The sequence below is a fragment of the Bacillus rossius genome, chromosome 5, assembly GCF_032445375.1.
Source record: "Bacillus rossius redtenbacheri isolate Brsri chromosome 5, Brsri_v3, whole genome shotgun sequence".
Lineage (NCBI taxonomy): Eukaryota > Metazoa > Arthropoda > Insecta > Phasmatodea > Bacillidae > Bacillus > Bacillus rossius.
The window spans coordinates 78,524,103-78,539,378 of NC_086333.1; the positions used below are offsets into that span (position 1 = coordinate 78,524,103).

At 41.0% G+C, this 15,276-nt stretch overlaps 1 protein-coding gene across 10 annotated transcripts in view; it reads left to right on the forward strand.

Moving 5' to 3' along the window:
* The window catches only part of LOC134532070 (uncharacterized), a 566,709-nt gene that overhangs the window by 546,723 nt on the left and 4,710 nt on the right, over positions 1 to 15,276 (forward strand). For 2 of the 10 annotated variants that reach the window (XM_063368257.1, XM_063368256.1), the window contains exons 2-7: positions 7,623 to 7,690; positions 9,315 to 9,398; positions 11,755 to 11,852; positions 12,378 to 12,525; positions 13,135 to 13,280; positions 13,485 to 13,569. In XM_063368257.1, the coding sequence (XP_063224327.1) occupies positions 7,688 to 7,690; positions 9,315 to 9,398; positions 11,755 to 11,852; positions 12,378 to 12,525; positions 13,135 to 13,280; positions 13,485 to 13,569 (564 nt within the window). In that variant the 5' untranslated portion in view covers positions 7,623 to 7,687. Of the gene's footprint in view, positions 1 to 4,276; positions 4,530 to 7,574; positions 7,691 to 9,314; positions 9,399 to 11,754; positions 11,853 to 12,377; positions 12,526 to 13,134; positions 13,281 to 13,484; positions 13,570 to 15,276 lie in introns of those variants that run through there. The other 8 variants (XM_063368262.1, XM_063368260.1, XM_063368254.1 and 5 more) reach the window with 7 other exon arrangements.

The window sequence follows — 15,276 nt, forward strand, 5'->3', positions numbered from 1 at the left end:
GCCATTATGTTCGGTGGTTAAAATTTAAGTTGAGGTCAGAGTACACACTATGTTGCAGGGCCGTAAACAGTAATTAAAGGAAATAGGATGGACTGTAAGACTGGATTTATTTTACGAGGTGCTTCCACAGCACCTAGCACGTTACGTTACGTTACGGTGCTGGAGCACGGCCCTGCATACTGACAGAACGAGTGAGTTAGTTACGACCACAGCTACCATTCTGAATGTCTGGCAACAAGAAAGTTAACGGATGGCAAACTGGCTACAGGTTTGGAAACATGCACGATTTTGGTATGTGGCACACGATTAACACTGGGTAAAGGCAAGACACGGAATAATGAACCCTAAAAAAGACACTAAGGTTACAAATACACCGGATTAGATCACATCATGACTACTAGGTGATCAGCACACTTCACAGGCGGTCGAGTTCAGTTCAAGTAAGTGAAGTGATGCCACGATGGAGATGCGGTACCGCAGGTAGTGAATGTCTGTTCTAAAACACAGGTGAAGGCACTCAAGTGCAAAGACGCGGCCTACAGCAGGTTCCCGTGGGGTTTAATGAAAGTACGTGATAAAGTTCATTTAAGCATTTACACTTATCGTCCGGAGACAGCCCAGTGCGGGCGAAGAGGGAAACATCCATGAGCGCGGCCTGCTCTCGAGGATGGGAGACGTGGTCTGTCAACTGCTAAGAGAATACGTTAAACACGCGAACACGCAATTGCGAACTATGCATTTAGGTTGAGCGGTGTGTTTGTTAGAACTTCACCGAAATTGGGGTCGGCGAGAAACGATTCGAAAGTACTTACACTGTAGTGACTAAGAGAAATGAACAAAGTGGTGAGGACTCCGTGGTGCGCGCACACTCCGGCCCCTCAGCCAGTGAGACTGCGACAAGTGCACCTCCAGCCGCTCCGTGCTGACGGAGGCCACGTTTCCCACGCGAAGCATATTCAGGCTGCGTTCTGCGACCTAGTCGTACAGTGGATAATTTTAAATTTCTTAAACACCACAAAGAATGTTGGTATTTATATTAACAAATAATAAAGGAAAATATGTTACCAAAGTTTTGGACTACTTTTGGCGCATGAATATCCACCAGGCATGGCGGACGAACACACGACACTTGATAGCCGCAGCGGGGCCGTTACTTCTGAAACCGAACCTCTACGGTGTTGGTACAGTAAGGGTGCACAGGAAAACCATGTCCAGTGAGTTTTCTCAGTTGAAAACCAAACCTGGGGATGTGCAAGCTGCAACATGTAACCATATGCTGGGAGTTACATAGTTAAAAAATTAATTTCCACAGACTAGATTAAATACTGGCTTGTTTTCCTGTCATGAGGGGGTACGTAAGAGGGTACAAGAATTTTTTTTTCTACCAATTACATGTATGTGTGTTCAGTTCTTACGTTGTGTACCAAAACATTACAAATAAGAAACTTTTAATAACAAACTTACATATTTAGATGCAGCATAACAGTTATTAGAGAATTGTGAGCTACTATAATATATCACTAGTGGGGTCAGCCTTCATCTGGCGAGACACCAACTATCCTGTGGGGAAAAAAAAGCATGCACATTAGACACAGAGAAAATACAGTGCACAGACACACAGATAGTGCAGCCTAGGAAGAGGTGCAAAGTTTGTTAGGCAAACACAAAACATAGCATATCTGTAAATCAGTGCAAACAATGTAGTGTCGGACTTTATGTTCTGGGGTGTTTTGAAGTTTACCATATACCTACCCTGCTACCCTGCACTTTACTTATATACACATAAAACCACTTAAAAATGCATAGGTATCGTTGCAAAGCTGCTAAATTAAGTAAGCACGTTTAAAATTTTGTCAGTCTTCGCACAAGCCCACTTAATTCAGCATCTCTATTGTTGAAGCCTTAATGTTTTAAATTCTTTATTCAAAATGTCTTTATATTTAATATTTATACGCGAGCCTGTGATTGGCTGGAAGGCCGTACATAAAAATTTTTTACGGGTATTAATCTCACAACCAAAATGACAACAAAAGTATTTAAATGTGTAAAATCACAGTTTTAATATTTAATTCACACTGAAAATGTCATAATAATATTTCCATTATACAATGTCATAGACTTTATAGGGGTATGAGCATTGGGTCTTTTTGGAACAAAAAGGTGCCTAGAGTCAGAGGTATTGTAGAGACGATATGTTTTTATATACAGTACTGTTTATATGGCAAATATATTTTAAATCATAATTTGTTTGTATTAATTATTAATGCTTTTAAGTACACATTAACTTTATAAATTTAAATTATGCCAGCCATCCTGCAAAATCTGTTTTTATTGAGAATGCATTGAAAAGTGTCAACATATCAAATATTATTACAATTTGTTAACCATAAATAAATAAACATCACTTTAAATAGGGTATAAAAATTATTTAAAAGTAAAAAAAAAGTTTTTGAAACAAAATTGAAACCATATATATTTATCAGTTTTAATATTTCTAAATCACTGTATATTTTAGCAAATTATTGTGGAATATGTCGTTTAGGGCCTACTTAACTACTTAAAATTATGGTGTTTAGTAACTTAATTCTAACCAAAATAAAAAAATTAAATATATAAATTTAGAAATCTTCCACATTAAAATTTAATTGAAATCACCACACACCTCGTTGGGCCGCACCTCTGGCGGAATTCTCGCCGCAGTACACCTCGTGGACTTCCGTCGCGGGACTCCATCGCCACACTCCACCGCCGCCGTAGCACTTCCCTTCACCGGAGTTCCGTTCGACGCTTCGCTCGGGACTCTCGCCTCACCCGTGGCACTCTCGCCACACAACTCTCACCGATAAACATGCTCGCTGAGGAACTCTTCGCCCAGGAACTCCGCCGCACCTGCGGCACTATTGCCCGGATCAACTCCGCTCCCAGAGGCTGGCGTCCTGGGTTTATATAGGTCCAGGCGCCACTTCTAGAATTCACGAGTGTGGCTGGGGCCAGTCATGTCATTCCGCGCTGACCCGATGCCAGAAATATCGAGACGCGCATCGGCGGCTCGCATGGCGACCCATGGATCTCCCCAGCTGCAAGGTGTCAGATAGTGGCGCCGAGACAGAGCGCCGCTTGGTGTACTTAGGAGGGGGGAAGCGACGACCCTTGTAATCCACCAGGCGCGCGCGGCACGTCTCATGTTGTGGAGGCCACGTGATGTCAGTGGCCATGCCAGGCCACCAGCCAGCTCCGACCCTGCATGCACCGTGGCCCTGCTTACGTTTCGTAACAATTTATATACACAGACACCGGGCCGCAAGGCCCAAGAACCCAAACCCTGCATGGTTGATTTTTCAGCCCCGCCCAACTCTTCTTACTGGGAACTTTTTCCCTCTTGCCCAGTAGTTACCTGCTTGCTTAATGTATGATATTTGATCCCCATATGTCCCAGCCAAGAGTTTTCCCTGTGTCTATGCAAGTTTTACCTGGGTTTTAGTTAGCTTTTAAGCTAGACTTTCAATGGGGCATCAGCCATGGCGCCAATTGCAGCCATGGCTGGCCAGTAAACCCCAATTAGCACATGATGCATGCGCCCTTGTCCTGCATGGTTAAAAACCCACATGGTAGACTTCGGCCTGAGACATACTTAGGTCCTCCCCTAACCTGGACCCTCCCCTTACACACTTAGAATAACTTAGGTTTGGAAAAAAAAATTTAAAAATCACACACATGTATATTTGCATACGTATATGTAGATGTAAGAACACATACTTACATATACACAGACCTAAATGCAAATATTTAGATGATCTGCTAAGCATATATTTCTTAGGAAAATATACTGAAAACCAAGAGCATTTATCGAGACAGTTTTACTGATTGTACAATTGCGAGCGGGTGCGGAACCCGAAAATATACAAGACGATTCTGAGCGAACGACTATATCCACCAACGATTAGTAAACGTAATTTTGATATTTGATCCTTAGTGAACATTTCGTATGCTTACATCACCTTTATAGTGTAATCAGGAAATAAATATCCTGCGATAATGAACAACATGACAAACCTTGAAATCATATAGTGTTGTGTTTTTTTTTTTTTTTTACTGGTGTATTTTAGTAAATGAGATTTTAAAAACTAAACCGGTTGAGGCTATGTAGCTTAAGGAATAGAAAATAATTTTATTTTTAGTTTTGGTGTTTAGTTTCTTCACAATGATGTGTTTATTTTACCGCTGTGTATTACTCAGCTGGCGGGTCAACTTCAAGCTGCAAATCACGCTCCACGTGACGTCAGACGCCTGCAGCCAATGAATGCGCATTGAGCGGGAATGGATTATATAATCTTGTTACTTTGGAACTGATGGCTTGGGTGTTGACGGGAATAATAGTATATAAAAATTAAATTACGACTTTATCACTCTTGTTTTGGGGTTGAAGTTTCACTTGCAGGTAATGTTTCGGTGATATCAACATTTCTTATTCGCGTTTGACAAATTGGTCTCAGAAGTTGAAGTTGCTCTTTTATTGGGTTGTCGCAATCGTAGGTTAATATTTATGGTATTGTTTTATTTCCATAATTTTAATTGCAATTTAATCGAAAATAGCCTAAATATTTTAGAGTAGAGGCTCTGACAGAAAAAAAAAACATTTAAGTTCCTTTCATTGTATGTGATGCTTCTGTTAACGGCGTATTTGAAGTAGTTTACAGTTTTTAAGGTTAGGTTAGCTACATTTCCTTAACGGGACAATATAAAGGCACTGCGAGGGGGGGGGGGGGGAGTTAACCCTCACCCTTAGGACTTAATGAGGAGTCTCCAGGAATTGGTTGAATAGGTATCAGGGGAGGGAGGGAACTCCTTGACACTGGGCAGAAGCCAAGTCTCTATTGTACAAGTGTATTGTATTGTAAAAACCTGGGATGGGCGAAACAGGTTCAGCAGGCAGAAATGAAGAGGATGAGGATGTGGGTAGCTTGACAGGACCCTGCACGGACTAGGATGGAGGACAAAGGCATATGTATATTCAGAATTAGTCAGACCAGAGATGGAGCACGCGGCAGTGGTTTGGGACAATACTTAGTGACAGAGATGAGAGAGTTGGAGAAATAGCAGGGAGATGCTAATGGACATGTGAAGGACAAGTGGAAAGTAAGAGGGTGAGATGCATAGGCCATCTGAGATTAGGGAGCTTGGGTGAGAGACGATACAGGTGAGTAGGATTATAGAAAGTTGGTAAGGCTATCTGGTTGATAAGGGTGGGGGGAAAGTGGGGAACTAGGGTGCTCAGAAGGGGGTACAGAGAAAGGAGAGATCATGAGAGGAAGCTCCAGAGGGAGTGGAGGCAAAAAAAAAAGGCACTCAATCCAGGTGTGGACAGGGAGGAAGTGGAATAGGCTTACGGGGCGCTTCGGTCAGGGGTGTATCGGTGTTGGTGAGACGGGTTGATAAACGCAACACTTGGCTAGTATTTCTAGGTCTAGCACAGTATCACAGGTGTGTATCCTACATGTGTAATAGCAATCAATAAGCGGCAATTACATTACGCTGAAGATACTATATTGTGCACGGGTTGTACTTCCACACAAGTCGAGGGAGGGTTCTTTGTCTGACACTTGTGAGGTCTTGTAGCCCTATACTATGACCATGGAGGAAAACATAGTTTCCAGCTGAAGGAAACTTGATGTACGTTATGCACAAAACTTGGAAATGTCGTAGCTAATACACACCTTGTATAAATATTACCCTATGGCAAGCTACAGTTCATTGCAAAAAATAAATTTCCTAATATATATTAAGTGCTGGTAAAGCGAGGTATTTTAAAGGGGATATTGACAAGTTGGAGTTGAGAAAGGTTTGGGATTAGATGTCAGCAAGAAGAGAATTGCTAAGTTAGGGGGTTGGAGGAATTTTGTGTAATTCTGCAGACTAGTGGCATCTGGGAAATAAAGGAAACACAACGTATTGGGAAGGTTGGTTATGTTAGGTCGTCAAGTTAATAATATTTATTTAATAAGTAATTAATACATATTATTAATGTAGCTGACCTAACCTAAAATACATTTTAATATGTAGTTATTATTCACCTTTTTTCCCAGCTACTATTCTGCAGAATACCAATATTTGTAGCAAGGGTGGAGCAGCTCAGGAGATGCGAGAGGCAGGTGGTTATAAGTATCTGGGGGTGGTTATGTGGAAGGACGTAAGTGCAGAGTGTTGTAGAAGAAGGGGCGTAGTGCTCTGGGGCTGCTTGCAAGGTTGATGAAGGCTGAAGCATGCACTACGGTTGGTCTTTGGTCTGGCCGATGATGGAGTGAGCAGGTGCTGAATGGGACACTTTACCGGTGACGGAAGAAGTGTTGCAAGATGGATGATGGTTGTGTGGAGATGGAAGTTAGGAGGGGAGATGAGATGGTTACAGACCTTGCATGGGGCACGCCACAGGGAAAGGCTGGTGAGGCTATTGGGAGAGGTCAGGAGTGAGGAACGAGGAAGCAAGCTGGGAGACAGGCTACATGGAGAGGAGAGATCATGGTTTGCAACTTCACAGGTTTTAGTGGACAGCAGCATGGAGATACTCCTTCTCGGTGAGGTCTGGGAGGAAATGGTTAAGAGCTTGAGGGGAAGGTGGTAGATGTGAAAGCAGTGTGGGAGTTTAGTGTGTTAAAGGTTGGTATTTAGATGAAGACAGGACATCCGTGCCACTAGGCTGATGCCCAGTTGCAAGAAACTTCGGTTCAGTTCAACAAACCTTGAATCGAACCCAGCAAGTGAGGTCAGGCAAGCCAGAAAGAAATTTCAAACGACTATTCCGATGCTGTTCAACGTTGTGGGTATTTATTTCACTCTCCATGTTTTCATCAGGGGGTGTTAAGTATTGTGTAAACTGTAACGTTTTAGAAGTTGTGTGAAGTGTATGTAGTGCAACCCCACATAGAAACTGTAGTGTGCTGTGTGACTAATGTGTTTCTCCCGTCCCTCCACTCCCGTGCCTTGCTCCACCAGCGACGGCCTCTCGTGGGTGATGAACCTGCAAGGACTCGGATCTGATGATTGGTTTAGAAATGCTGCTTTTCATTGTGCATTTTAAATTGAACACTAGTTTTGATTGCAAAGTTATTTGTGTTGCTGACTTGTAAATCCATCAAGTGTGAAATGATGGTTATAACTTGATGGTACATTCATAGTAACATTTATTACATGAATATGTGTCATTAATCAACTCATATCAAGTAACTAATAAATTGCAGCTTTTATTGAAACATTCGCTTAGCAACTAACCCGTGCATGTGTTAATAAGTAACTCTGTCCCACCAGCAAATACAAAATCTTAAAAATGCTTGCTATAGATACTGCATTAACTAAACAATACAGAATTTGCTTGTGTATTCCGCTAACACTCCTCTGCTCTGTATAAATGACTGCAGTCACCCGGTATGACCCCAGGAGTATCCCGAGTGCTACTTTGTGGAAATGCTAGAGAGGACCGCGATTATTAACAGTCGGTACTAACCGTCACCGCCATGCACGAACGTGCGGTCACGGATCCAGAGGCAGCGAGCTGATTGGCTGCCGCGCCTGTCCCACAGCGGGCCGCCTGCCAGGACGTGTCGTCGGTAACCTCGCGATGCTGTTTCCAGGCCGTCGCCTCCTGTGCTGCGCCCCCGGCTTGCTGCGCCTGCTCCCGCCCAGCACGCTCGCCATGGTGAGTGCCAACCGTGGACCGCTCCGCGCCGTGGGCACGTTTGTCGGCCGGGGGAGAGTTTGGTATTTCTGTTTTATCCGTTTGCAACTTTATTATGTATGATACACAACATTAAGCTATTTTACGAAATAAATATTAGTTATACCTTGTCATGATGGCTTTAATGGAGTTAACGTTCAGTCACATGATCATGTGCCCTCAGTTACTAGCTAGGTTTTGTTTTCTGCCAGTTTAAAACATATGCTTAAAAACGAAATGGATTTTAATTAAAAGAGGTTTGGGAAATAGGTGAAAACGCAAGGATTATATTGTAGTTTCTTCACTCTTAAATTTTAATAGGATACAGAACTACAAGTGCAGAATAACATTTTACACTCTCACACTCACACTCACACTTGAAGGCCAGAAGGGCAGACTGAAGAAATAAGTAGACTTGAACATGCGTTGAAAGATACATCAATTTATTCCCTTTAGTTCATTGTCGGTTGCACACACGCTGGTACAAGGGATGTGTCGCTGCAGGATCGAGGACTAAACACGAGACCTCGCACACACCTGTAGCACCTCGTGCCTCTACCCCCTCTGTGGTGCTCAATGACTAGTGCCTGTGGTGTTTGGGGGCACGTTACTTCTCGACGTGGCGTCTGGGCGGCATGCACCCTGGGAGGGGGGGAGGGGGGTTTGAGTTCCAAAGAGCTCGCATATGCCTGGATGCAGGTCTAAACACTGCTTGCTATGCTCCTGCCCTGTCCACTGTAAGTCCCGTACACATTGTGGTACTGGTAAGAGCTAGCCCACTTCATGCCTTGTCGCTTAGTCCAGCGTTAGCGCCTTGGAATTGAACTATCTCTGGCTCCTCGCAAACTCCCTGATGTTTAGACACAGTGGTTCAGAAGTTATATTCGTGGTATTATATAATTTTGTATTTCAAGTTTTTTTTTTCCTTATAACTTTGTGCATAAATAATTAAGTGAAAAATCTGTACGTCATAATATTTGTAATTTGATGTCATATTTGTGTCCTGGCAGTTTTTATATTTGGTTTACAATTGCCATTGGTAATTGTGGTTGTACTTGTAATCTTATGATCATTTAAAATGGCATGTCTTTACATGATAGCCAACTTGTTTTATTTATATTTTTCCGTAACGTGTACTTTTCTACTATTTTAGATTATTTTTATATTAATCTCAAACTTGTCAAAAAATCTCAGTGTTTTGATCAGATATTGAAGTTAATATTAAACAATAATCAAATAAATATAGGTACCTACCGGTGCATATTTGTGTAAAGTAGTGGCTGCACTTATTGCTGTTTCTAGGATTAGGTTTGCTTAAAAATCACATTACTGCAACATTGAAATCAACATAATTGTTTGGAATGTGTAGAATTGTATGAGCCAAAACTCCAGGTTCTTCTGACTTTATCTGTATAGACTAACAACTGTATCATATTATTCTAAAGTAGTTAAGTATGTCTTTTTAAATTGTACAAATTATTATTCCCTTGAGGTAGGCAGCTAGGACAGTGTATCTTTTTGCTTAGCCTGCATGAACAGCTGGGGTTGGTTACAAATCCACAGTCACGCCATGTAAGAAGTGAGTAATTGGTGCGTTTATTTGTAGATGAGTTGGCACTGGTGGTATTCCTGGGTGGTCTCGTTGTTGGTTCCCGTCGGGCTGGGCCTGTATTTCTACAGGAAGCTAAACGTAAGTTACCGCGTCTCGTTCAGGAACCATGACAAGTCGCCCTGTTGGACTGCGCTGGGTAACCAGTCGTATTTTGTAAACTGGGTCTGTCCTGTTGATGGCTGACTCTCGCGGACTGTTCGGTCAGAATGTCTAACACACTATGTGTTCATGTGCCACACTCTGGCTCACACCTATTTGCCATTTATTTTGTACAAACATTATGTGTTATAAAGTGTATAATTTTTCACCCATATTTAAGTTTTTGTGAAATCAATCGAAAAATTACTGTATTGGTTCCGGACACAAGTTTTCTTAATTTCATTTTGTATGTACCAATTTTTCAATCTTCCATAATCATTCCTTTTTTAGAAAAATTTTTGTATAAAATTATGTGTAGTTTTTTACAAGTTGTATGTAGTCTTGAGATCTTTGTAAAAATTTTCAGTGATATGATTAAAAAAATATATATTATTTATCTGTTAACATGAAGTACAAAATGTTGTAATCAGTAATACATAACTAGATTTTCCGCAGTTCACTAAATACTACTGAGAAGTAAAAGTGTTACTTATGAGAATGAAAGCTATATCCTAGTTTTAAGGATTGGAAGTTGGCCTTTCTGTTCCAATTAGGAAACAAAATTATGCAAAATAGAGAGAACCAGGTTACGTTGTGGGGAGGCTTGTTTTTAGTCACCCGAGGAAGCAGAGATAGGAAAAAAAAATGGTTTGGTGAGTCTTGGAAAAATCTAAAATCCAGCCGTGGTGTTGGAGGATGTATTTCTTCTTGCACTTGAGTGGACTCCCTGTAAAACTCATATTATAACATATATTTTTTGGTTGTTACATTTTTATTTTTTGTCGCTCCTTCTTTGAGGTCACTTGCTGTCTAACTTGCCAGATGTCGGCAGTTACCCGGTCAAATACGTAAAACGGACAGGGTCGAGGCATGGACGTGTTCAAAGCTGTGAGTTGTCGCTGGATACGTAACAGGCTCTTTCCGTACTTTGGTTGTGAGTGATTCATCAGTTATCAGCAGCATTTTGGGATGTAAGAACAAAGTAAACAATTTTTTGTTGATAAGATAAGAGCTGTGTTCATAAATGAGTCCAAGAACTTTGTCACAGCCCATAGCGCCATAGCAAACATTAAAGTCCCATCTACCAACAACCAACTTTTATCTGAGGAGATGCATACACATTCACATTTCCCAGATGCTAAACTTCCTTCTCTGATGATCGCTGCCCATTGTTTATGAAAGGCAGTGTACAGCTCACCTTCAGAAGCCATTGTACAGTTGACTGATAAGATTTAACTTTGCTGTTAATTTAGTTGTAATTTTAGCTGTGGGTGACTTCATCTAGAATTTTTGTGTGGACAGTCATTTGTAAGTTAACTACTGTAATGGTGGTAGTTTGAAGGTATACTTTGATTTGTTTGTTTTGTGAGAAGCCAACTAAATGTAGATATAAGGCCACTATTATTTATTTAGATTTCATTACAAACGTATTTCATACACACTGCTGGGTTGTGCATTATTTTTCAGTAAAAAGTAAGTTCGGAAATTGTGGGTCATAAGTATTTAATGGGTGCAAGCAATGCCAAAACATATGTTTGGATAGGGAACATAGGAACAAATGTCCGGAAATGCAGCCCTGCAAAGTGACAGTGTCGAACAGTAGAGATCAGATTTGAATTCCGTGGCCGTCCAGAGCTCGAGACGATGCTTGATGCAGCGCAGTAGGAACAGGATGATGTGGTTGGCAAGTTGCTTGGTGCAGGAGCGGGTTTGTGTGGTCCCTAACCGACTTAACTGGCGTTATGTAGGCGTGGCTTTTAATTTTAATGTGGCTCCGTAGGAATAACTCAATAGCCCGTTGGGCCCTGTGATCAAGGAGGTCACGTGACTGAACCACGACATACCACCCATTCCAAAAGAGCTGCAGTCAGTCGCACAGCACGTAACGCAGACACCAAGTGTAGTTCCCCACTGTAAGGGGCGCATCTACACACCGGGAGGATTTTTTGAAGAGATAAGAAGTATGCAAAGCTAAACGTGTAAACGTACCACAACCAACCATCCACTTTGCTGCACGCCAGACGGACGGTTGTTAGTGCTTATGGCTAAGAGTAAACGTCACTTGTCGCTCTGCTCCCTACTGAATGCACAAACATAATGTGTCACTGGTCAGCCACTGCTGTGCCGTCTAGACGCGCACGAAATCCAAATTCTGAAGGAATTGCCGTGAATTAGTCGTGGCATCCAGAGATTAGTGCCGGAAATGTGTGATGAATGGAGCTTTCCCCCTCCTCCCCTCCTACATTGGGATTCTCTTCCCGCCGTACTGCAGCGTTGCTTCTGCTCTGATTCCCAGAGCACGTCCAACCCCGAGGACTGGAAGAATGCCAGCTCCATCTACGACTTCACGGTGCGCGACATCAAAGGACAAGAGGTGTCCTTGGAGAAGTACAGGTACATACACTCTTCTGTCGGTGTGCTCATTATGCAGACAGGAAAAAACCTCTCTTTTATTGCTATAGAGTGACCCAGACTGCAGGGAGAAAGTATTAAAATTAGAATAATTTTTATTCTGATCTTAATTCGAAACTAAAATGTTGACCGTCTCACGCGAATTAATTAAATAAAGGTATGAAATGAAAAAGTGACTTATTTTTGGGGCATAGTTCTCAGTACCTACAGTCAACACTTCTGTAATTGTAGCATGTGTGTGTCTGTGTTTGTGTGTGTTTGTGCTTGTGTGTGTTTGTGCTTGTGTGTGTTTGTGCTTGTGTGTGTTTGTGCTTGTGTGTTTTTGTGCTTGTGTGTGTTCGTGCTTGTGTGTGTTCGTGCTTGTGTGTGTTCGTGCTTGTGTGTGTTCGTGCTTGTGTGTGTGTTGGTTTGTGTGTGTTGGCAGCAAACTGGCAGATCAGGGCACCCTGATTTTTCTCCCAACGTTTGATCTCGGAAGCTAAGTGTGTGTGTGTGTGTGTGTTGTAGGGGCCACGTGGCCATCGTGGTGAACGTGGCCTCCAAGTGCGGGCTGACGGCCACCAACTACAAGGAGCTGGCCGAGCTGCACGACAAGTACTCCCAGGAGAAGGGCCTGCGCATCCTCGCCTTCCCCTGCAACCAGTTCGGGGGCCAGGTGCGCCTCTCTCTCGCCGACGCCCGAGCAGTCTCGCGCTCGGACTGCTGTTCATCCGGCTCGTCAACATTTCAAATATTATTTTGTGTACCATCTTTAGTTTTAATAAGTGATATATATATATATATATATATATATATATATATATATATATATATACACACACCACACACATTCGTACACACACATACCTATATACATATATATTCCAATTTTATTATTTGGTTTTTTTTTTTTTTCCGAGATCGTAAATGAATGTATAATGACAGTATTATATTTGTAGTCACTCTGACAAATAATAATTGATGTATTGCATTGAGTCTGTCATTCAACATGTCATTCAACATCAATACCAAACACTAATTATTATTTCACAGGAGAAATGGTTTTGCAGCAGTTGGTTGGTATTAGTAACGAGACTTTTCATAATCTGTTCAAAAGAGCAAAAAAATTTAAGATGCAATTATATAAATTAGCATGATAAGGAACTGTGGAAAGTGGTGTAAAATGTAGGGAGCTGTGAGTTGAAAAAACATTTTTGGCACGTGTTTGCCATCTCAACTTGCGCAGGCGTTACGAACGAGGCACTGATGTCGGTGTTTGTTGCAGGAACCGGGCAGCTCGGAGGACATAGTGTGCTTCGCGATGAAGCAGAACGCCAAGTTCGACTTGTTTGAGAAGATAGACGTGAATGGAGACGGGGCGCACCCCCTCTACAAGTACTTGAAGCACAAGCAGGGCGGGACCCTGGGAGAGTGAGTCGCTGCTTCCACCGAGATTACAAGTAGCTTACCTTCATGCGCACCTTCTGGAACTGTCTTACACATGTGACCAACATGATCAATGATGGAAACTGTGATCAATCTGTTTTTCATTATGATTGTAGGAACGTTTAGTTGTAAGAACATAAGTGCTGTTCAGTTTTTCCCGTTTATTTATTAATTTTTTTTTTTGTCCAGCTTCATCAAGTGGAACTTCACCAAGTTCATCATCGACAAGAACGGACAGCCGGTGGAGCGACACGGACCGAAAACGGACCCTAGCGTGAGTTAAAGGAATAGATGATATCGTGGAACCTTGTTATTAAAGACTACCTCATTTAAAGGTACCCTCTTTTATCACATAATTGTCGCACTCACATAATCGTCGCACTCACATAATCGTCGCACCTATATTTTAGGCCTTCAAAATTGGGATAAAAAAAACTTCTCGCGTAAACGTTGCATGTTGTTTTTGGTCCTGCTATTAGATGCAGAGCGTTTTGTATAGGTATATTTTCCGTATGAAACAATGGATTTTAAAGTATAAATCTAATATTTATTCGGACATTACCACTTCTTTATTTAATTAACGAAAATAAGAAGTTGTCTGACGTGTAAATTTTCTTTTAAAGACATTTTCAAAAGTTATAATTTTATCTGTTCGTTTGCATCATCGCGATGTACCATATACAAAAATGTAGAAAGTGCTAGTTGGCATCATTCATGTTTGGTAATGTTGCTTCCCGTGTAGAGCGCGCACTCGTAATCGAATATTGATATCTTGCCGATTGCATGCGACGCGCGCTCTCTGTCTAGTGCCGAGTAAACTACATTTGATGGCCTGCACTCTTTCGTGGCAAGTGTGTACTACAACAAAGTTACGCATTAGTTCACGTCACAGATTCAAGTGACTTGCGTTCGCGTCACAGTTTTGGTTTTTCTATTTAAAGTCGAAGAAAGGTTTTTGTTGCACGACTTATTAATTTAAATTGTTTGGCCTGCTCTTTTAAACATCACTTTTTAAATAAACGTACTTTCCGTGAATGGGTTTTGGTTTTCATAAATATCTTTATCTAACATTTTTTTTATTTTGCATAATCGTCACACTCCTACTTTACAAACTTGATTTTAGAATAAAAAGTGTGACAATTATGCGAGAAAACTCAGTATTTATTTTCAGATTTGTAAAATATGTTTTGCATTTTAGAAGCAGTTTAGTATAAAATACTTTTATTATTAAGTACCAGAACTGTAGCAATTTTCAAGTTTCGTTTTTAAACTTTCAGTTCAAAATTAATAGATTTTAGTAGTTTGAAATACAGACTTAAGAAACTAGGTAGAGACCAAAAGTGGCCATTAGTGCAGTTTGAATTGGTTAGCGAAAATCAGGAAATTTACTTAAAATCCATGAAAATTATCAGCCATCACCCAGGCTGTGAAAGTATTTTTTCCTGATGGGGTGTTAGTGCATAGTCATAAGTATTATGAAATTTTTGTTTATTGTAAGAAACTGCCCACATCTAATTTAACTGATGCTAAGAATTAAATTTTGTGCGTTTTGCACTCTTTTACTTTGAAATGTGAAACACGGCTAGCCTGGTAACTAAGTATTTGGTATAAAAAAGGGACAACAATCTATGGTGAATTGCGATAAAACTGAAATAGCACCAAAAAGTTTGCCAATACACCATATATCGTAGGAATGCACGTTAATAATTAATATATGCTATATAACACTGAGCACTGAAACGCAACTAAAATCATGAAATTAATGAGGACTTTAACAAAACTCAATTCAAATCACAAAAACTAATTTTTATTATATTAGATTCAAAGCATGTCTCTTATTAACATGAAGTGTGTACCAAAAGTAATAGGGAAAACAATTTAACTTAATTTTTTATTTTACTGACATGGTAAAAAACTTTTTAAACACTGTAATTCTTTAGTCCCAATCATGCAAAAATTCAGTAATTGCTCCTTTTGGGAT